At 46.5% G+C, this 24039-nt stretch overlaps 1 protein-coding gene across 1 annotated transcript in view; it reads left to right on the top strand.

The window, feature by feature from the left end:
* LOC147716750 (dehydrogenase/reductase SDR family member 4-like) overlaps window positions 1-24039 on the top strand; it is a 254741-nt gene that overhangs the window by 47382 nt on the left and 183320 nt on the right. The window contains exon 3 of the mRNA XM_086923692.1: window positions 22127-22304. Coding sequence (XP_086779818.1) covers window positions 22127-22304 — 178 coding nt within the window. The remainder of the gene's footprint in view (window positions 1-22126; window positions 22305-24039) is intronic.

The following is a 24039-nucleotide window of genomic DNA, read 5'->3' as shown; positions in this document are numbered from 1 at the left end:
TGTGAGAGTCCTGTAGCTGGCCTGCCCTGAATCGCGGTCAGCCTGTACTTCCGATTTGCCCCGGTCTAGTGCATCCTTAAGTAACCACTTAGCACTATTGACTTCTAGGCACTATTTTTGGTTTATTCTTTAAAAATTCATAACTCCAGTTCCACTTTTTTGATTTTTTGAAATTTTTGTCTTGTTTTTACTCATAAAATCATTCTCTATTTTTCAAAACCTAGGTGGAGTATTTTTATGGTGTTTTCATTGTGTTACTTACTATGTGTGTGTGTGTATTGCACAAATACTTTACACATTTCTTCTTTAGATATGCCGGACTGTTGTGTGCCAAGGTACAAGAAGGTGAGCATAAGCTATCTTTTAGTGTGCATCTAGCTTACCCTGACTAGAGTTATGGTTCCTGCTTGCTTGCATACCTCCCCCAACCAGAAACACCCTCCTTCTCTTCATTTTTTCAGGTAACCCCCTAAAAAATAACTTAGTATCCTTAGCGTGATTGAATGGAAAGGCACAAATACTGCAAACAGAATATGGTATAATTGAAGTGCTAACATAAAAGACCATGGGCCTTATTTATGAAGGCCTTGTATTTGGAATCTGGATAATTGGGAAAAGTGCACAGCTCGAAATTGTTCATAGAATCTTGTTTTCTTCTTAATTTCAATGTTGTGGGTGCTCTGTGGGAGGTTACCACGTCCCTGGGTACCAACTTAAATCGCAAAGCTGTGTCTGTAGTCGGTCACTACAGACATCCCCTTTAGGCACACCTTCTCTCCTCAGTATGTAGAGGATTCCAAAAACGAAAACAGTTTTTTAGTTCAGTTCCTTTATTATACTGTATGTTGGTTCATCTTATGTTATCTAATACATTCTTCCAACCATGAATTCGGTTCATTCATGTTAATTCATATATGCATCAATGACACAAGAGTGATTATAATCCAATGCATTTCGGGCATATCAATACTGCCCTTCATCAGGGAATCGAGTCTGTAAGTGCCTTTTTCTTCTGAATCGCGTTTCAGTTCTGCTCGAGCAGAACTGAAACGCGATTCAGAAGAAAAAGGCACTTACAGAATCGATTCCCTGATGAAGGGCAGTATTGATATGCCCGAAATGCATTGGATTATAATCACTCTTGTGTCGTTGCTGCATATATGAATTAACATGAATGAACCGAATTCATGGTTGGAAGAGTGTATTAATAACATAAGATGAACCAACATACAGTATAATAAAGGAACTGAACTAAAAAACTGTTTTCGTTTTTGGAATCCTCTACATACTGAGGAGAGAAGGTGTGCCTAAAGGGGATGTCTGTAGTGACCCACTACAGACACAGCTTTGCGGCCTTGAATTTGGAGCAAAAAAGACAAAGCGATGTACTAGAGTTTGGCATATCACTTCATCTTTACGAATTAAAAACTACATTTAGAAACACTCCAGCCTTTGCATTAAATTATGATTTTTCTATATTGTGAATTGAAAAAATGCTGAATTTATGTATTTGATGTATACTTGTTTCTTTAAATTGTTTATTATTTTGAGGTTAAAATCATTGAAATTGCAAAGGCCGGGGTTCCTGTCCTCCAATAATGACTCATTGGGGCATCACCGGATTCCAGGAATGATGGAGTAAGGGTCCACAGAAGTCAAAATGTTAAGAAATGCTGCTCTGGAGTGTGATTTGAGAGCTTCCTTTTGTCGGTTTCAGTATGACGGCAGTCGGCAGTCGGAGTGAAACCTGCGGGGAGATTCCGATGCGCTTCTGGCAGGCCCTAGAAAGCATCGGAAGCCACCATAATCCCCTGACTTTAAAAGTATTCTGCATAAAGAAGGGGGATATCTAATCACAAATGCTGAATTTCCTCAAACACAGGAGTAATTTAGCTGCTGCTGGCTCATCTGGACAGCATGCTGCATTCTTCAGAGAGAAGACATGGAGGACATATAAAGAGGACTAGTAGGCATGGAGGCAGGTCAGGCCACACATTTTCACAAGGGAGGCAAGATCAGCAAACAGGCATGGGTTTCATCACAGATTCGTGACATGCACCGTACATCGCTTGATGTCATCAAAACGTTATGCTCACAAGAGGAACCATCCCAAACCACAAATGGAACTGCCTTTGGGGCACGTGGTCCAATCTGAAATCAGAGGAACCATATCTTCCCACCCACTTTTAAATCCAGAAGCACTGACCGCACCATCATTGCATCTGTCCCTTCCAGCTCCGAAGCCACCCAATCCTCCCCGATCTACAATCAAGGTCTGCCAGCAGATGTGCAGTCCAAATAGCCTATTTCTTAGGCAAGGGATCCACATGCACTAAACAATGAGCACTAACATCATTTTCTTTCGGTTTTAGGTGGCAGGGGGATAGGCGGGAGGGTGGGTGTAACATTACAGTTGTCAGAGGATAGGACAGTTGTGGATGTGGGTACAGAATAACAGCAGTTAGGTGATGGGGTCATTGTTAGTTTGGGTTTAAGGTTATAGGAGTTAATGAATCGGATAGTTGTGATCAGGGTGCAATAGGTTTGTTTTATTCAGGGAAGGTATTGTTAGCAGAGGATGAAAGAGTATTTACCTGCTTTAATAAATAATTTGCATTTGATATGTTTGTATAGTGTGCTATTTATAAAAAATGCAACATATTGTTTACAATCCAAGTTGGAATTCCTTTTCTTGCCAGTGCAGATATAATCTGATGTGATGCCTCTGTGTGAACAACATCTTCATTTTATTGACTTGGGATATATCCTTCTCCTGCCTCTTCACCTACTCTTTATGGGCCATGGGTCTCCGCTTCCACCTCAACTGGCATTGGAAAACGTTGCCACAACAAAACATTGTTCACGATGTAAAAGATTCCAAATAAATAAACTTTTTTCAGTTTGTAACTCAGGGCTCCACCGGTGCAGTGGAGGCAACTGAAGCATCTCTTCATAAATCCATGCGAATGAACAATGGTGTTTTGGGTCCTAGTGAATGCTTGATGCTGGAGAGTCAATTCTTTTCGAATTGGTGTTTAAAGCCACCATTTGAGAAGACTTAAAGACTTGAGATGCAAGGAGGTGGGATGTGAGCAGAAATGCTGTAGACACACATATTGATACGCGCATGTACATTTCATTTTCATATGTGGATATAGCTAAGAAATCGTGAACGATTTCTCATTTTCTAATTCTGATGCTCATGCACTCCTAATGTGCGTTATTATTTCTTGGGGTATCTCAGTCATCACATGACAACATTATGGTGCAAATTTTAAGGAGAGCAGTTTGATATGGATACGTAGTAGCCAAGCCTTGTGCAGGTGCTGTGTTTCAAGGTGTAAGGTATATAGCTGTCCCTTCATGGACCCATGGGTTGAGCCAGTCATTCTACATAACAGTGTTTGAAGCAAAGGTCTGGGTTTGGAAATTTCAGTCACTGGATCTTTCTTTTTCTGCCCGGACTTATAATCGGTCTTCGCCTGGAACGAACCTCCTCCAAGTCACTCAGATCTGGAGCTAGTAATCACAGGCAAAATGTACACAGGCATACCATTAATAATGTCCTGATGATGATCCTATATTTTGTGTAAGGATCAAAATGCTGTCGACTTGTTGTGTGCCATATACACATCTTTATTTAATACCCATTTTGTGTAATGGTGTCTCCCCTATAATTTGTTTGTCATATCAAAATGTGCCCCATATAAACAATTTACTCTGCCTGAGCCTTTCTGTTTCCATGTTGTACGTCCTTCCCACTAAGTTGGATACAGGCTTGTGTCCCACTTTAATTGTTTCATGCTTTATTTTGTATATAGGTAAGCAACTGCATATTAAGAAACCCATGTCCGGCTGGACAGCTGAAAAATATAGCACTGATTGGATCTGTATTTATTGTTTACTCACATTAACCCTTGTCTAGGGACCACTGTCTTTAGAAATAATTGATTACCCAAGGTCCCTGACCAATTGTATATGGGTTTCCCTTGTCTTTTATAACGGGGTAGGATTGATGGTACTCTGTGTGCAACAATTTGACTCTAGGTCATCTCAAATGTCACCCGAACCGCCAAGCCAGGAACTGTAACAAAAGCAACTCAGGACCGGTTTCACCCTTGTAATGGGCTCATCAGCCGGATATAGGTTGGTTCCAGTGGCACAGTGTGCATGGGGCCCACGTCTAGGCATACCCGCCCCACTTAGGATAACATACTAAAGTATTCAAAAATTGATAGATGGAATGCTTGAATTAATCTCAGCCATAGATAATTATTCGGGACTGCATCCCAAACCATCGTTAATTTGCATGTTTCATGTGTTACGGTTCAAGAAGCACTTGGCTTGGCAGTTTAGACTGGACTACTCCTGTTGGAGCAGGGTCAGGACTGATTTGCATACATCTGGGTCCAAGCTGAGGTGGCATCGCGGGCAAAAGAATGTTGGGTTGGAATCCTACCCAGAGTAATTGCAAGTGGTTAGAGTTAGTGCAACCATCCCCCATCACCTTTTGTGTATTCAATGTCTCAAGGGATATACAACAAGTCCATTTGTTTTTATTTTTCAAAAACATTTATTAGAAACGATTGCACAGCATAGTTACATAGTTCCACAATAGCAAAGGATTAAGCACAGCAATACAATGCATCACAGCAGAGATAGTCGCAAACTCACGTCACATTGGAGACAATGCCATGGAGAGTTGTCCTAAAGCCACAGGAGAGGTGAAAGCAGATGACCAGAGGGGGCACCATGTGTAGAGGGAGACGGCAAAGGGAGAGAAGGGGCTAAGAACAAAAAGGAAGCAACTCATGGACTAACACCGGTGGCTGCTGTGGGTGGGGCGCCGGTGGGTGGAGTCGCAGGATGCTGGGCGTCATGTCTTGCGAGGTAGGTGACCAGTGGGCCCCATATGTCCTGTGGACGAGACTTGACTGGCAAAAGGTCCCAGAACTCAGATAGGAGGGTTTGGCAGTGGTACGCATTGTCAAGCCAGAGGGCCGCCTTTGGGTGCAAGCCTGTGACCCCAGCACATGGAGACCCTACGCAGCGCGAGGACCAGCGGCATGGCAGTCAAACGAAGAGAGGCATCCAGGCAAAATTTAATGAAGAGTCCACAGATCCCTCGTTCAGCTCAAAATAATTTACAATTGCAGTCTGTATCTCGTCGCAGAGTCGCTTGGTGCGTTTAGGGGGAGCCGCCATGAGAATGCACGGTAGGGAGAGGGAGGAAGATGAAGGGATAGACTAACAGGAGCGTGGTCGGAGAGAATGTGCGCCATATGATCAACTGAAGTTAGCCAGACCAATGCGTCCGGAGTAGTGATCCATAAGTCAGGACCAGCAGCCTCGGGAGCCAGTGACACATGTGCCCTCACACGCTGGAGGGTGAGCATGACGCCACGCGCCGTACAGTGAGATGTCCAGGAGGATGGAGCTAAGGAGTGAGGCCGCGCACTGGTAGGAGACATGGGAGTGGGACCGGTTCAAGGCGGCGGACAGTGTCACGTTGAAATCGCCCCCCCAGAGGAGAGCAGCAGGGCCAAAAGATGAGATGCAGTGCCAAACTTGAGCAAAGAAGTTCGGGTTGTCACAATTAGGACCTGTTAGAACTGGGGGTCTCTAGTTGGCAATGGTCTGTTACAGGGATTCTGCGCAAACACAGAACTGTGCACAAAGACTTAGGACCTCAGTGTATTAGGGTGTGCCAAAACTCACCGTAGTACCCAAAATCCCCAACCAGACTAGCAATCAGTGTCACATCAGGTCTTCGTCCTATAGCAAAGAAACCAATAATAAGACAACCTAGAACACGCAACTAAGGACCATCTCAGGAATGGTGGGAAGTGGGAACACTCTTCTGTTAAACAGTCATACCAGTCCACAACAGGAGTAAAATAGAGACACAATAAGGTTAAAATTTGTATTTTAACGACGTGTTCTCAAGCGCAGTATTTTAATCAACATAAGCATATATATGATTAAGAATAATACGGTCAGCATGCTTACAATTCCATAAAATACAAAAGGAGGAATCATAATACAATGAATGTGCAAACAGGTGATAAAAGCGCCTATTTAAAACACCCTCCCTATCTAGGAACTATGTATTATATAACCATAGAAGGTCTCAGGAGTATTCTTTAGGAGGACCCCATTTACCTGTCCCCTCAGTAAGTGTAAATTACACCAGGATCGGTTAGTCTCTCTGCATGCCTGGAATCTTCCAAGTGTGTTCAATTCTGGCCAGTGTGCTATGATAAAGGCGCCAGAATCCTACTCTGCTTGCAGCTGCCAAATTGTTGTGTCTAGAATTTGTTACGCAAACACGACGAAAAACAGGCTTGCACGTTATGATAACCTTGGCGGCTCAGCACTCACTGTACAGACTGGGGACACGATGTATGTCTAGAGATGTAGAAAAACAAACCTTTTCCCATGTACAGACCTTCGTGAAAGCTAACTCTGCAAAAACAGCTAAGCAGTTTTGTGTGCAAAAAGCAGCAAACGGTAAAATGGCGCTTAAACTCCTAATAAGCCATGCTAACTTAACAGGCACGCAAAAGAGGCCCATAAACCACACTACAGGTCTACACCTCTGACCCTTGATTCTTAGTCAGGACAAGGGGATTACACTCGTAGATAACCCCTGCTCACCCCCTTGGTAGCTTGGCACGAGCAGACAGACTTATCTCAGAGGCAGTGTGTTAAGCATTTGTGAATATACACAGTAATTAAGTATGGGTGAATTTTGCGGATCTGCAAAAACGCAGATTTTCCCGTGAAATCGCAGATTTTTTTGCGTTTTGCACCATACTTACCTGGAGTACTTTCTACTGGCTAATCAGTAAGTGCTACCTCGTTGGGTAAATGTATAGTGCTTTTCCTATACTGCAGCTGCGTAAAGGGCCAGATGATTTGTTCCAAGTGACCATGTGTGACTGTAAGTTTGTCACCGCGCAAAAAGGCGCCGAGGTCCCTTGAGTGAGCTGTCCATCATAGTTGGGAAAGGCGGGAAAAACATTTGATACTGCCAGTGTGTGGTGCGGGGCTTCTATGCATGTGCACATGCCTCTTGGTAAAGGGTCAGAGAGCGAGCAGGGCAGCAGGTGAGGAGAAAGCAGCCTCCTGGCCACAGGAACTACAAGGGGATGGCGCTCGAGAAACACAGGGATTCAAAGACCTCCCTTGAGTATTACAGCGAATTTTCGACAGTAGATATGGGGTTAAAGCACACTTGCCCAGCCTTGTGCGTGCTCACTAATGTTTTGGGCTGATTAAAACGTTACTGAATTTGAACTTCAACTCGGGCAACAGCTACATCTGTAAGTGCTTCCTGTTGAGGTTTAATGTTTGTGACAGGAGCCTTGTGCCAGAATGAATCCTGCCCTGCATAGTTATCCAGGAAGATGCCACCATTTTGTGCAATACCTCTACTCAACTGGATTACTGGCTAATCAGTAAGTGCTACCTTGTTGTGTAAATGTATAGTGCTTTTCCTACACTGCATCTGCCTAAAGGGCCAGAAGATTTGTCTCCACTGACCATGTGTGCCTGTAACCTTGCCACAGCACCAAAAGGCGCCGAGGTCCCTTGAGTGAGCTGTCCATCATAGTTGGGAAAGGGCGGGAAAAACGTTTGATACTGCTAGTGTGTGGTGCGGGGCTTCTATGCATGTGCACATGCCTCTTGTGTAAGGGTCAGAGAGCGAGCAGGGCAGCAGGTGAGGAGAAAGCAGTGTCCTGGCCACAGGAACTACAAGGGAATCGCGCTCGAGAAACTCATGGATGCAAAGACCTCCATTTGAGTATTACAGCTAATTTTCGACTGCAGATATGGGGTTGAAGCACATTTGCCCAGCCTCGACCGTGCTCACTAATGTTTTGGGCTGATTAAAAATTTTACTGAATTTGAACTTCAACTGGGGCACCAGCTATAGCTGTAAGTGCTTCCTGTAGAGGTTTAATTTTTGTGACAGGAGCCTCGTGCCAGAATGAATCCTGCCCTGCATAGTTATCCAGGAAGATGCCACCATTTTGTGCAATACCTCTACTCAACTGGATTACTGGCTAATCAGTAAGTGCTACCTCGTTGTGTAAATGTATAGTGCTTTTCCTACACTGCAGCTGCATAAAGGGCCAGAAGATTTGTCCCCACTGACCATTTGGGCCTGTAACTTTTCCACCGCGCCAAAAGGCGCCGAGGTCCCTTGAGTGAGCTGTCCATCATAGTTGGGAAAGGGCGGCAAAAACGTTTGATACTGCTAGTGTGTGGTGGGGGGCTTCTATGCATGTGCACATGCCTCTTGTGTAAAGGGTCAGAGAGCGAGCAGGGCAGCAGGTGAGGAGAAAGCAGCCTCCTGGCCACAGGAACTACAAGGGGATTGCGCTTGAGAAACTCATGGATGCAAAGACCTCCCTCGAATATTACAGCTAATTTCCGACAGCAGGGATGGGGTTAAAGCACACTTGCCCAGCCTCGACCGTGCTCACTAATGTTTTGGGCTGATGAAAACGTTACTGAATTTGAGCTTCAAGTCAGGCACCTGCTTTATTAATCTGTCAGATCTTCCTGTTGAGGTTTAATTTTTGTGACAGGAGCCTCATGCCATACTTGTAACTATTCTCTGACCCTGCTTCGAGGGTCAGAGCAGGGTCAGAGACTATTTGCAAGTAGGAAACAAGGCGCCGCTCAGGAAGCACTTACAGCGTTACAGCAGGTGCCCAAGTTGAAGTTAATTTCTTGGTAACCATTTTGTAAATGGTTACAACAAAATTAGCTTCAACTTGGGCACCTGCTGTAACCCTGTAAGTGCTTCCTGGAAAAAATTCGTACCACTCGCTGATTCGCGGATTTTTCCGCAATTTCGCGAGATTCGCGGATTGCGAAATTGCGGAAAATCCACAAATTCCGCGAGCGGTACAAATTTTCGCCCCATAGTTAACAGTAATACAGTGAAAACACTACAGACGGCCCCACACACATTTTATAAAAATAAGTATTCTTTATATAGACTTAACACAAGACCACTAACGACAAAAATCCACAATACTGTACTAAGAGTTGACTTAAAGATGGTAAAAGTTACTTAGTTCAAGTTGGTGCTGAATGCAACTCAGTTCTCACAAAAGTACCTGGATGCGTAATGCAAAACAAACAAAAGGCTTGCAGAGTGGGAGATGCGTCGGTTCCGTGCTTTGGGCCAGATGATGCGTCGCGCTTCAATGCTTGCGCAGAATAGGGGATGCGTCTTGATCCTTACCGGAGCAGAGGTGATGAGTAGATTCTCGTCCTGCGGCCTGGTTGCGATGTGCAAGATGGCGCCTCGATGCCAAGCGACACTCCAGCTGTGATGCTAGAAGATGGCGCCCTTGATGCGACGACGTGAAGACCATGAGTGCACGCCCAGCGGCCATGCGGCGAACTCTGTAGCTTTCGAGCCGCGACAGGCCTGGCAACACGCTTCTCTGGCGATGCGTCGGCTAACAGCTTTGATGAAGTCAAGCTTCTTCGGCGATGCAGCGGCAACCTCGGTGGCAGCGACACGCTTCTCCGGCGATGCGATGGCAACAGCTGCGACACGCTTCTTTCGATGCGTCGCGCTTCCAGCTCCCAGCGACACTCAGGCTCTTGTAGACAGAATTCCCAGCAAGGAAACTGTGAGGGGAGGTGGAGGTGAAGTCTTTTGTCCCTGAGACTTCAGCAGGAGGCAAGCACAAGTTCAAGCCCTTGGAGCAATATTCTGCAAAGTGATGAAAGTTCTTTGAAAGTTCCTTATCCTTTCCTTGGCAGTGAAGAATCCACTGCAGGCCAACCCAGCAAACATCACACTGGCAGAGGGGCAGTCCAAACTCCTGCAGTTTCCTTGGTTCTTCTCCTTGGCAAAAGGTTTGTCTTGTTCCCAGAAGTGATCTAGAGTCTTGGGGTCTGGGTCCCCATATTTATACTACTTTTCTATTTGTTCTCTGAAGGCAGAGGGGCCTCTGCCTAGTCCAAACCAGTTCTGGAGCACTCTGTTTACATGCCTCCTTCCTTCCTTTCACAGTGCAGGGCAGAAACATTAGACGCCCCATAGGAAGTGGAACCAGCATGGTGGGGGGAAGGCACAGCCCTGGAGCACTTTGTTGACATGACTCCTCTCCTTTCACAGTGCAGGGCAGAGACATCAGACACACCACAGGAGGTGGAGCCAGCATTGTGGAGGGAAGGCCCAGCCCTATTCAGGTCCCAGGTGCAATTCCTCCCTCCCATCTAAATGCAGATCTCTCTATTCACCACTGGGCTGACCCATCCTGTCTCCTGGAATCCGCCAGCCCTGTCACTCAAACTCCAGACAAGGGATACACAACCTAGCAGAGGCAGGCTTGGATAGTTAGACAAGAAAATACCTACTTTCTAAAAGTTGTATTTTCAAACACAGAATGTTAAAACCAACTTCACTAAAAGATGTATTTTGTCATTCTGAGTTCAGGCATACTAAATTCGAATTTCTACCATGTTCCCTGAGTCAGTTAGGATTATAAGATGTAATAATCTAACTGCTCATTCTCTCCTATGGAGAACAAGTAGCCTTGCAATAGTGAAAAACGAAAATGGCTGTAATACACTATTAGGACATGCAACACACACCAGAGTATGTCCTACCTTATCCTTACAATGCACCCTGCCCTCGGGACTACCTTAGGGGTGTCTGATATGAAGAAAAGGGAAGGTTTAGGGACTGGCAAGTGGGTGCACCTGCCAAGAGGACATGGCAGTCACAAAATGCACACAGGCCTTGCAATGGCAGGCCTGAGACACACTTTACAAGCTGTTTCTGTGGGTGGCACAACCAGTGCTGCAAGCCCACCAGCAGCATTTGATTTACAAGCCCTGGGCACACATGGTGCACTGTACTAGGGTCTGACAAGAAAATAAAATAACCAAATCATGGAGTCACTAATCAGTACATCAATTTACCATAGGGAGCACTTGCACTGTGCAACCGAATAGCAGTGGCACAGTTCCCAAAACATCTAACCAGCAAAACATATCAAAAACAGAGGAGGCAAGCAGTAACAATGGAAGGGAGACTCACGCCAATGATGCCAAGTCCAACAGGACTGTATAATGCAGCTGGTGTCAGGGGCAGGGTCTGTAGGGTGCCATGGAGTATTATGTAGCGCCTGCCAGGGTCAGTAAGCACTTGAGAGGTCTGCCATGTGAGCTCCTTGCGCAGCAGTATGGAACCCCGAGAGTAGTTGGAGTAAAAGGAGGAATGGATTTTGCCCCGATGACGGGAAAGGAGTCTAGAGGCAGTGGATTGCATAATATGGGTCTCTTGTAAATAACAGATGTCCACTTTGTGTCAAACGAGATGGGCATGGACCAAACGTGCCTTGCGGTTGTCACTGAGCCCATGGACATTCCAAGTCCAAAGTGTAGTGTCAGTCATGGTGCTACAACCAGGGAAGGGGCGTCCAAAAGCAGTGGCATAGAGGACAGGAGCTGCGTACATCTGTGATAAGCAGTGCAATGGGATGTGAGAGAAGAAGGCGGCGCAATAATCAAGGGAACATCTTGGCATGGTACAATCAAACATACTACAAAATCCCCAGAAAGGGCCAACAGGACAAGCAAAACAATCCCTTTGACAGGAATCTGATAAGCATGGGAGGGGACCTGATTACATAAAGGCCCTGGACAACGGACTGTGCAAGAAGAAACAACAAGGCCTCATAAGGAGGCCGCGGACCCCAAACCCAAAACAACCAACCCCCAGAACCCTCCCCCAAAGCAAAAAACCCCAGTAGATCCCCCAACCCTGCACCCACACCAACCCCCCAATCAGGCTGAGATACCACCCAAACCCACCCGAGAGACCCACAACTGGGAAGGGAAGAATCTGTGTCCATGATGGGAATTATCCCGTGGGGGCATGGTGACGCCCAGCATATGCCCCAGCCAGAGAGACAGGGTGGCCAGGCCGTTAGAGTCAGCTAACAACAGGAATAAACACCAAGGAGTGAAGGAACTTCACGTCAATAGCAGAGAAGTAAGCAAAATTGACCCAGGGGGCCGCATGAACCCAAAAGTCTTAATGAAAATTACAGGCCTGGAAAACAAACAGTGCGAGGGATATTAAATGAAGGCTCTGAGAACAGATCAGTCATTGTCACTGAGGTTAGCATGGGCAGCTGCTTGGGAGATGGCAGGCGAAGAGCGGTGGGACTTGTCAAGTTTTTTAGGAAACGCCAGCACCTCTCTTGGGTCTGGGAAGGTGGGAGTCTTTGTGCCTTATTTAACACGCAGTTTGGCTGGGTACGCCAGTGAGTAGGAGATCTTGTGCTTCTGAAGAGCCCTTTTGCCCGGCAGGAACTTGCGGTGTGCAGCCTGAACCACGATAGTGTAGTCAGGGTAGAACGAGAGGGAATAACCCTGGTGCAAATGTTCCCTTTTTCCCTGGCCACCCAGAGTATGGCATCATGGTCCCTGAAGTTCAAGATTTTAGCTATGATGGGGCAGGCAGGCAGGCCAGGGCCAGGACGGGGACCAAGGGAATGATGACCTCCTCAACAATAAAAACAGATGAGAGGACATCGCCAAAGAGCTCACGAGCCAGTTGCTCCACATAATCCTCCATTCGAGAGATGTTGGTGGACTCGGGTACTCCTGTGATACAAAGGTTACTCCTACGAGTGCGCACTTCCAAATCTTTGTTCTTATCTTGGATAACAGATAGTATCTTGTCCATCTGTAGCAGTTTCTGGCAATCTTGGGTAGCAGCGTCCTCTGCGTCAGACACCCGGGTCTCAACATGAAGGAGTTGGGCATCGTGGGAGTCAACCTGGGCTTTCCTGTGTCCAGGCGGGCTGACAGTTTATCCAGCTGAGGCGCTATGTTGGTGACAGTGGATTTAACATCTAGCATGATGGCCTTCAGATCGTCTTCGCGGAGTTGCTCCATTTCAGAAGGAACAAGGGGGTCACCTCCGTCTGCACCGGCACCCTCCTGGCGCGTCTGGCGGCGCTGATCAAAGGTAATCTTGGGCTGCTTGGGGTCGGTTCTTTCCATGACTGGAGGTCACAGGTGAGAGGAGCAGCCAAGCAGCAGGGGAGAGGGCACAGACATGAAGAGGAGACCAGAGTGCCCGGGGGCAGCAGGCCCACAGGGGAGAGATGCAAGGACGGGCCCAGCAGGCAGCTGCGGCGACTCTTTGAGCCAAAACACAGGTGGGCCGGTTGTGGGAAATGTTGGAAACCTGTAGGCGACCAGTCTGGCATTAGTGACTGCTACAGACGACCCGCCAAACTGAGGGAGAAGCGGCAGGGTCCGGCTTGGGGTGGGCTGGCCAGAGAAGTCCGCCAAAGATAGCATTGATATTGAGTAGGGTCACCGGTAAGACGGCGCCAGCATAAGCGTGAGTGCTGCCAGAGGGACGCAGGCCAATGTGAACAGCAGCACAGTGGAGGCAGGCGACACCAATCGGGGCATAGGCGGTTGGGCCCACGGGAGAAAAGTAAACCAGTTGAGGTGGGCACTGGGCCAAACTAGAAGCAGGTGACTGCTCTGTGTAAGTTCCACAAGCCGCGTGTGAAAGCGGCAGCAGGACCCAGCAGGGGGCAGCCAAAGGGTGCAGTGCAGCGGGCCGTTCCTTGGCCAAAATCAAAGGTAGGGTGGCCTGGTGCAGCAGGATTAGCGTTCCGACTGGCTAAGGCCCAGGAAGAGGGGCCAGCAGATAGCGGTGTCAACCAATCACAGCAGCAGACGGCAAGCAGAGAGGCTGCGAGCAAGTGCACAATGCTCGAACCGCCGCTGGAGAGGCACTGCATCCGGGGGGCTGGGGACGCTGTAGAAGTGAGGCCCAGATGCCTGTAGAGATAATCCAGCAGTTGCCGGTCGCTGACACCGGGGAGCCAGAGGCCGCAGCGGGAGAGGGGCTGAAAGCAACGGGGGAGTCAAGAAGAGCGTGCCATCCGCTTCGCCAGGCCAGATGGGAAAGGCCTAAACCACAGGCGCCTGTAGGAGGAGAATGGTTTCCGGGAGTGTGGAGGCCGGGCCGGGCGGTATGACAAGCGCGCCCCCAGCCCCACCGCAGAGCGCCCCCTGCCGCAGCGGCCCCTACCGGCTTCAATGGTCGTGGTGTGGAGGTGCTGCGCTTGGCAGATGTCTGGTCCCAGTTCAGGATTGCGTGGTTGGCTCTAGGAGGGTCGAGACGGACGCGCGTGCCACGAGGCCCAGGCTTGGGGCTCACTCAGCGACGAAACATGGTACAGCAATGACCCAGGAAGGCAGGAATGGGTTCAGGACGTGCCACAAGGACAGGTGAGTGGTGGCGCGGGTTCCGAATGGCGATGGAAGGGATGTCTGTAGGATGATGAAGGATGTTAGGCTTGGCCGGCATAGCCCACTCAAGGTGCGGCCATTTTGCAGCTGGCTATACCACGCCCCTACAACAAGTACATTTTACAGACAGAGTGTCAGTTCTTACACAGCAGCCGCTACAGATTAAGACACACAAGGCACGATAAAAGGTACCAATGTGCAGCTGTAATGGTGAAAAAGCCAGTCCTTTTCCAAATAAGCAAGGTGCGTTCGGACTATAATAACTGCTATGCAGTGATCACAGGTAAGTGGTGATTTCGAAATTCTACACTCTTGAATGTGCATGTCACCTTCCCTCATTTCATAAGACTATAAGACTCCGGGCTAGGTAAGGTAAGCCCACTGTTACCTGAAACCCAAGACTCCATGAATATTATTGTAGGAGACTTCAATGAGGTTATGGATAAATAGAGTGTAGGATCACAAGAAGGGGAATGAGAGGACATGGACCAGATTCACTAAATATTTAGGCCACATTGATGTCTACTGCCACAAGCATAACAGAGATTACTCACAGTTCTCTGGAGTATATAATACATTTTCGAGATTAGACTGTACATTCATCCCACCTAGGATAGAGGGAATTGAAAGTTTGGCTTGGGGATCTCCATTCACTCACTTCTCACAATTTGAAGTAGGGAACGGGGAATGAGGGGCAAGGAAAATGGACATTAGATGTGTTTGACCACAGAGATGAGTAAACAATGGAAACTCTGAGACAACCCAGGAAGTTGTACTTTAAGGACAACGTAGGATTAGTAAACCTAGCAGGCACCATATGGGAGGCATAAAAGCTTTCATTAGGGGGCAGGCCAGTTTCCATAAACACTACAAGTATAAGAAAAGAGGGTGAAAACAAGAACTAGAAGAGGAGGTTTCGATGTACAGTGGCGTAGCAAGGGGGCGTATGTGGGGGGGGGGGGGAGGCGGTCCGCCCGAGGCTGCACGAGTTTTGGGGGCGGAAGCACTTTACCCTCGTCAGTGTCTGTCTCCCCGCCACCATCCCCCAGTTCTTCGCTCTTACCTGCGGCCGTCGAGGGGCAGAAAATGCAGGGTCTGCCATGGGCGGCAAAAGGTCTAGCTATTCCACTGATGATGCAAGAAAGCACATGGGAAAACGTTGAAAGAAAGTCCATCTGCTGGCTGGAGTGTAACCTGGTGGAGCACAAGCTGCTGCCAGCATAAAAGATAAAGCCCAATATCTAGTGATACAGAGGAAACCCTAAGAGTAGAAAACAAAGCAATAAGAATCCTAGCTTGGTTGTTCAGGAAAGGAGAGGGACTTAGATCAGTGGAGATGGTAAAGGAGATTTAACACTAGCTGTGGACAATGTAGACAAAGCCCAGACATTCACCCAGAAAACAGTGAACAGGGGATATGTCTGCTGCAGAAAATGGATACCAAAAGCCCTTTCTGAGGAAATGGGGTATATTATATGGTGTGGTTATGTGGCCTCAGGAACAACTGTAAAGCATTTAAACACCGCCAAAATGATTGAACAAGAAATTGACAAGACACTATAGAAATCCGATGCCAATTTATGGAAATGGACTGTATTTTAATGTATGTTTAGCCAACACAATGAAAAAGATCTACCGGATGGTTCCGGAGATATAACATATATAACACATAGTAAATCAAAGCATTTCACTCAACCACTAACAAGCCATGGCAAATTCAACAAATCTGACACTTAGAAACTTCTTCACTAAAGAGCTTCTGTTGGTGTAATGCGGTCACTTGGAATCACTTTAGGCAACGAACTCCATTGAGGAGCTAGTTAGGGGGACCAGTAAGGTCCTCAGAAGCAGTCACCTCAGCAGGGAAAGTAGTCTTCAGTCAGTTCCAAGCACATTTATCCTTTGCATGGCTTTCCTATGTGAGTGATCATGATGCAAGGGATGAAGGTTGCCGAAGATGCTCAAGAGGATGCTATGGATGCAATGCGGTCGAGTGGGGTCTTGCTGTGACTACTCCTCAGTCAGTCCACAAAGGGGGTTAGGCAGTCCTCCTGGTCACTGGGTAGACGTCCCTCAAATTCCGCTTATTGTTGGCAGAAGTCCAGTTGCCACTGGACTACTATTCTCCCAATCTTGCAGTCACATGCCAATCTTTCCTGATTTAATAACTTGTCCCCTGGAGGTCCAAGCTGAACTCCAACAACACTCCTGGCTTCAGCAAACTTGGGTGTAACTTTGTGCATCAGTTCCTGGTCACTGGTGCTGCATGGCAGTGCACTCAAGATGTTGAGCTATCAACTTGCCCCAGCAGGTTTCTTCAGCTGTTGTGTTCCTGTACTGCAAACTGGAGGCCAATCAGGTTGGAGTCTTTTGGCTGTGGCTGGGCTCTGGAGATGTCTTCTCCTTGAGTAGGACATAGTTGGCACAGTCCCTCTCCTTTGATAGCCACCAGGTGCAGCAGGTGAAGTCCACATGGTGCAACCTCTCTTTGCCGGTTCCGTGGTACAGTAGGGCAGACCTTTCTCAGTCTTTCTCCCACTCCAGTCGAGATCTGAGTTTGGGGTGCCCTGGGTACCCTACTTATGCTCAGACAATTCGCTATGGGTAGGATGTGGTTGGTAGCCAATGAGATACCAGGTTTCCTTCCACCCGATGAACACTTTCTGTGAAGTGTGGCATCCGTGGGTTCCCAGGAGGCACCACTTTGCCCAATTCCAATATGACAGGACCCCTCTTCCATCATGTGGAGCTGGTGTGGCTATAATAGGGGGTACTTGCCTCTGGAAAACCGGTTTGGCAACTGCTTTTTTTCCCCATCTCCTGTCTAAAGTGCCAACCTGTCCGACTGAACAATGGAGCAGCCTCTCTCACAAATGTTACCTATTTCCTCCTCAACGGTTGCTTTTACTTTGAAGATCGCCTTTTGGGTCAACACACTATTCTGAGCAGGTTCCTATGGGATGTAGGGGCAATCTGTGTAGCACTACGTACCTGCACTCTGTCAACATATTGAGGAGGGATTGCTGCGGCAGATGTAAATTCATACTATGCAGCATCACCCCTGCTGACCATTAATGAGTGGTGGTATAGCCCGAACACTGACCCAGCATACGTAGTTGAGAGCCTGGCGATGGAGGGTACATACCTCTTGCAACTTCTTTACAGCCGAAAAAATGTAGACTTTTTGCCCCCTGCTGTTAGTACAGTCATTCAGGTCTGGCGATATACCATCAAGAAAAGGGGTTGGTAGGGGCGCCTGACGCAGATAATCCCACTGTGGCAGGGTAATTACCTATATCTCGTGACTGAACTCTCCGGCATCCAAGCATGAGACCTCGTAGAAATCTCTACCCTTGGCAACATCATGCAGGGATCTACTCTCAAATCATTTGAGCAATTACAAATCGAATTTAATTTGCCCTGGTCGCGATTTAATCAATACTTGCATTTGAGGCATGCTCTTATCCCCTTGATCCCGTCATTGAGTAACATAGCGCAATTCCTTCCTCTCGAAGGACGCTTACTTATAAGGGACCTAGGTGCTCATAAGATCCATCATATCTACCAGACATTGACCACACACACACTCCCGACACCTTGCACAAGACCCTGGGGTGTGGGAAGAGGATATGCCTGACATGACAGACGATGACTGGACCAAAGCCCTCGCTAGCCCTTGAGGTGCTGCTATCTCCACACGATTTCGCCTCATTCAATTTAAATATCTCCATCGAATATACTTCACCCGCCTCTATAAGATAGGTACATTCAGTACCCTATGTGTCTTAGATGCCGGAAAGAGGAGGGAACCTTTTTTCACACGTTTTGGAGCTGCCGGGCACTGCAGCCGTTCTGGCAGAAAGTTGTGGCCTGTCTGGGCCATGTTCTCTTGTGGAGCCTCCCACTGAACCCCAAACTATTCTTGCTCTATAGCACAGAGGAGATTGGTGGTAATTGCTACAAACAGCACCTCTTGTTCCTGGTCCTCACACCTGCCAAGAGGGACATTGCCTAATGGTGTATGGGGCAGAAGTTGCAGTCTTTCAGGCCCGTGGCTGCCCACAAAAACACAAGAAAATGTGGTCTTGCTGGGCGACATAAAGGTTAAGAGGAAGGGGTCCCAATGAGAGTGGGGAGCATATAATACATTTCACAAGAATTGATCCAAAGCAATTATTTTGATCCACAGAGTTTTATTCACTATGGGATCCAGTGTAATTAATACACGTAGCAAGACAAATAGTCAACTGTATTAAAGGTCATACAGTGCCCCAGGAAGGAGAAGGAAGTGATAGTGAAAAGGTAGGGGAGTGATGGGATTATGTGACAGTAAAATCAACAATTCAAAACATTTTTCATGCTATAAATCATATAGCAATGGGTGCCATAACCGTATGGCGACATTATTTGTAATCAGGCATACAACACATAGTACAATGTATATGCAAATTTTCACATATGTGGTTGCCGCAATTGGAAAAACCGTCGACGTTTCGACCCTCTAAGACTGCAGGAAGATTTAACCTTGCTGCGGGGTCTTCATCAGGACCAGGGAAGGGGCAGGGGACCACATGGTCCGTGGTTCCCAATGTGGTCTTGTAGTTACTTAAAGCATTGGTGGTTCTGAGTCGGCATCGAAAAACGGCAATATGTCGATAATCGGTATTCAGTCGGGAAAATATCACGGGGAGTTAATCCACAGTTAGGTCGTTCGTATTAGTTCTCAGAGCTCCGTACGCGGGCAGCCGAAGGGCGACATAAAGGGGCATATATTTACCTCACCACCATCATTGGACCCCCCTGAAATCCGGTGGTACTTCTCCCCGACTCCTATGTACTGTAGTTGTGCCGTTCTATCATCTTCATATACACACTTAGACATGTCTCGTTCAGTGAAATGTGCAATAACCTGTGCCAAGTTTTGGGTTCTCGTTTTTTGGCCTGCAGTTTCACAGGCTAGCCTGTTGGGTAAAAGAAACAGGTACTGTCCTACTCGAAATGTATCCGTGAGGTATGCTTTGGGCATTGCCCGCCACGTACTTTTAAACTCAATAAACTTTGTTATAAAAAAAAGAGCAATCCATGATAAGCCTATAATTACTGCAACTAGGGAAACCTGAAGACAAAAAACACGGAAGCAGGTTAAATTACCCAAAATATGACTATTAAAGCTGTGTGCAGAAAAATACACTCACTGTCAGACGGAGCTCTTCTCACAGACTGTGTGTGTCTCAGACCTTTTCAGGCTCACGGTGAATGGATTCACAAGAAACGAAAATAACCGAAGTCATTTACATGCAATTCTACTTGAATGTGATGGATTTTGATTCTCCATAAGCAGCCATTGACAGAGGCTATACATCTCTACAGCTGAGAGGATGGACAAATTATTGGTCATCAGTTTTTCTTCTGCATGATACCATTGTTTTACCCTGCTGCAGGATGGAACCTGAACTCAGCTCTTGGAGAGTTTTGATGTGTTTCTTTGTTTGTCGGAGCAATGCTTTATGTGTCTGACAGTTCATGCTGCTAAAAGTCAACTCTCTTTCTCTCCTTCCCAGCAAAGGGTTTCCACAGCTATCACAGGCCTGAAATAATGGATATCATATAAAATGGGATGTTGTAGTTCCATCTGAATGTTCAGGTCTACCTGGAATTGGAATTAGGCCTGCAATGCCAGTCAATGCCGTTATATGTCAGAAACCATAGACATTCGAATAACAGTGTTAATTGTTAATTTTAAATGCACATATCTTATCTTCTGAATTTTTATATCACAGAATACAGATATTCTCCCGTTATCGACAACAGGGGATTTACAGATATAATAAAGACTTCTCAACAATGTTTTATAAAGTCACTTTTCATAAAATGTATGACATACGTTAAAGAGTTTGTATATGTCTAACGCATTTTCAGGATGTCAGGTGAGCTACATCAGCTTACTGGGTTAGGAAGGCAGAAGGTCTAGTGGGAGTGGGTAAGGTTTGGGACAGGGGTCTTTCCTAAGCCGAATAAGAGGCACACAAACAAATATATCTCTTTACAAGGCATGCTTTAGATTGCATGCCATTACAACGCGGTCGTTACAACGACTGCGTTGTTACAACACGAACTTTTACATCGCAAGTTGTTACAACGACTTGCTGTAGGGGGTGTGCTGGACTTAGGAATAGTATAATTTACTATTCCTACTCCAGGTGGTGCAACAGCAGGGAAGGTGTTGGATTGCAAATCCAACACCTTCTGCCCCCTACAGCAAGCCGTTGTAACGACTTGCGATGTAATGGTTCGCATTGTAACAACGCAGTCATTGTGATGACTACTTTGTAATGCAAAGCCATCTAAAGCATGTGTTGTAAATGCTGTTACCCCACACAAACGCTTGCCCTTGGCTCCACGCAATCAATAAGGATGACTCTGCTTGCAACGTGAGGTTGTGAGAGAGGTTGGGGAGCAAAGTCCTTTGGGAGGGGGCTACAGCTTTAAAGCTTTGGTGCACGCAGTGGAATCAACGGAGGCGGGCATTCTAAAGCTCCCCAAAATATCTCTGTGTAACCCTTGCTTTGTGGCCGAGGTCACATTACCCTGCCACCAAAAGAGAAGATTGACAGCTTAAAAGGAAGATTCTGGACGTCAGGTTGTAACAGGCATGTGAGTAATTCTCTCAGTGGAATCTCCTCTAAAATGAGGAGAAAGAAGGAGACAAGGGCGGTGAGGAGCCTCCTAATCTTCTCCAGAAATCCTACCTGCAATATGGTCTGGAGACTTCACCTTATCAGACCAGGGTGAGCTAAACTAGGAAACACCCGCTGAGAAGAGGCCTTCTGTTTGCATGTATTCTGGTGAAACAAGTCATTATGGTGATTATTATTATTATGTCATTTATAATGCCCTTAGTAGTTAAACAGAGCAGCTTGAGAGGCTTGTTACAACCTGCATCTTGTTTATGAGCCATTTCTCGTGACTCTTTAATAATTGGTCCCACACAAATAGCCATATTTTCATTATTTACTCCTGGAAGTCCAGTTAAATGAGATCAACTTCCTGCGACTCTGTTTGGATGAATGGATAGGAGTAAAATATAATTGGGAGTGCAGACAGCTCAAAGACAAGAGGAAGGCAACTGCAACCTGCAACTCAGAGACATTAAAGTCGATGACCGGGGTACTGCCTCTGATTCCTTTTTAGTTAGGTATGCAGTTTATTTATTTATTGATGTATTCTGTGTTTTCTATAGCACGAACAAGATCCAGCTGGTATCTGAGCGGTTTACAAGTTATATAGTATCAACAGTTGTGACAACATTGTAAAGAGGCATCGAAAACATAAAGAAAGCGAGTAGCCAGACAAACATGAGACAAATAGTTCCATATTTTTATAGCGCATTGACCAAATGAAAATCAGAATCATCATGCTAAGTTCACTCAAAATAGTTGTGAAGGTCTGTTGCTATACATATTAGATTCATATTGTGTCATAAGCATCTGTCAGATCACTAGTAAACTAACTCCCTGCAAGGCCACCGGGTCTATTAGAATACAACCTGCGATCTCTCCAGAGGGATCTGATTTCACACCAGGCAGTCTAGTCGACAATTTACCTATCAGGCCTCTATGTAGTTCCTACGCTGTTGATTATGGTACGAATTTGCTTGTTAAAAAGATCTTTGCTTCTCTCTTGAAAATTGGTGGGATGCTTCTAATGTTCGGAGGAAGCGAGTTCCAGACTCTAGGGGTAGCTCTGGAGAAAGATCTGTCGTAGGTTTTCTTCTTTACGATACCTATTTGGCTTCTTCTAGGATCGGTTTGGAAATTGCCCGGCGGCTAGCTCAGGATGGTGCACATGTGGTTGTGAGCAGCCGTAAGAAGGTGAACGTGGACCAGGCCGTGGAGGAGCTGAAGGCTGAGAACCTGAGTGTGTCTGGTGTTGTATGCCATGTGGGGAAAGAGGAAGACCAACAGAGGCTGATAGACACAGTAAGTGATACCCACACAGCCCTTGCACATCTGAGCCCTTTCTACATATCTGGTGGCCATTCAGAAGCATAGCACCACTCTCCAAAGGGACCTGAGAGCAAAAATCCCATAGTTATATCATCCTATTATTCTCTTAGCCCTTAAGTTTTTCTAGAAGGATCAACCCCCAATCCTGTAACACACGATTCCCATGTGTGGAGCATCTAGCACCAGCATGGAGGCATAGGAGTAGAGTTCACAAAACTCTTTGTTGGTCCAATTCATTAGAGTAGCTCCATCAAAGCCTATGCTTAGTGTTCTCGGATAGACTATGGCGGACCACATATCTGATGCCGTAATGTAATGGCAGCACACCCCAGATTAATGAACCCCACAGGAACTAACCACACTTTTATTCCTTTCAGTGAATCTCTGGGGCATTGGAAGTTTGAGCACTTCCCATCCAGTGAAAAAGGCAATTTCTCAGGCCCTTTATAGTAATTCGACTCACCACCGTCATTGGCCGTCATTTTTCTGTGGGCAGGAGGAGGGCCAAGCAGGGGGAAGTTGGCCTAATAAATATGCCCACAGCACGGACGTGCTAGAAACAACTGAACTGATTTTTAGGTCGAGCCTAGAGCAGCGCATGCGCTGCTTGCTCGCCTTTTAGTAAGGGGGTTTTCAAAGTGCTACCCACAAGCGTTTCCTTGCCTCAAGCTGGTGTGCATGCGAGCGTGCACACGCGCAGCCACTATCTGCCTTTCTTATTTCTTTCTCCGCATCGCTGGTCATTACCTTCACTTTCATGGCATTACTGTTTCGTGGTGTGGTGTTCTTTGTCTTTTTCTGTGCAAAAAGCGCATGAATGATGAATTCCTATTTTCACCATTCTAGTTGTTTTTCTTCAACACGCCTTCTACTCCTGTTGTGACGCTTAGTACCGCGATTGGAACAGTTGCACTAATGCCGCCTTCACTACTACTATAATAAACGCTTTTTGCACAGGGCCCTGTAACAGTTTCAAATCAATGCTTATTTAGTAGCATTGTTCAAAAGTTTTATATAGAGCTTTAAAACTGCTTCACCATACGCTTCTTTTGTTCATCTTTATCGCAACAACTTCATGGCGCTTTGAAACCCGACGGGCGCTATAACAAAATATATAAAAACATATAAAGGCAGCGTTAGGTGCTTACGCCATCAAAGTACATTAGAAAATAACAATTATATTTTCATTGATTTATGCTTTGTCTATTTTCTAAGGCATTACATGAGATTAAACGTCATCAGTGCATTTGTAAAAGCGTCATTTAATGATCAAAAATCCAGATTAAACGATTCCCAGTCTCAAGGTCAAAATCCAAACGGAAAACTGTGATTTCAAGCTTTCTGCCCAAAAAGATGCCAAGGGCGAATGCCCTTTCCACAGATGTATGTTACATGACCACACCATGTGACTGCAGCTAGCTGTTCAAATCGCTGCGGCTTTATGACCATACCTGCGACTGTGCAACTCCATGACATAAGGCTGCGGAGTGTCTCTCTGCTGCCCAGGTTTGGTTTTGCACAATCATAGTTCACTCACTAGCTCTGTTCTTTAGTAGTAATTCGGGTCTGCCACTAGGTAGCGCCGTAAGGTTGCGCCTTATTTCGGATTACGGAAGTGCCAGTGCTTTATCTGAAACGCTCCCTGGGAACAGCTGCACCTGGCTCTGAAGGAACTGCGACTGTGCAACTCCATGACATAAGGCTGCGG

Source organism: Lissotriton vulgaris, chromosome 5 (assembly GCF_964263255.1).
Source record: "Lissotriton vulgaris chromosome 5, aLisVul1.2, whole genome shotgun sequence".
NCBI classification, from domain to species: Eukaryota; Metazoa; Chordata; class Amphibia; order Caudata; family Salamandridae; genus Lissotriton; species Lissotriton vulgaris.
The sequence above is the reverse complement of the archived record's forward strand: the minus strand, read 5'-3'. Positions and strand labels throughout refer to the sequence as shown.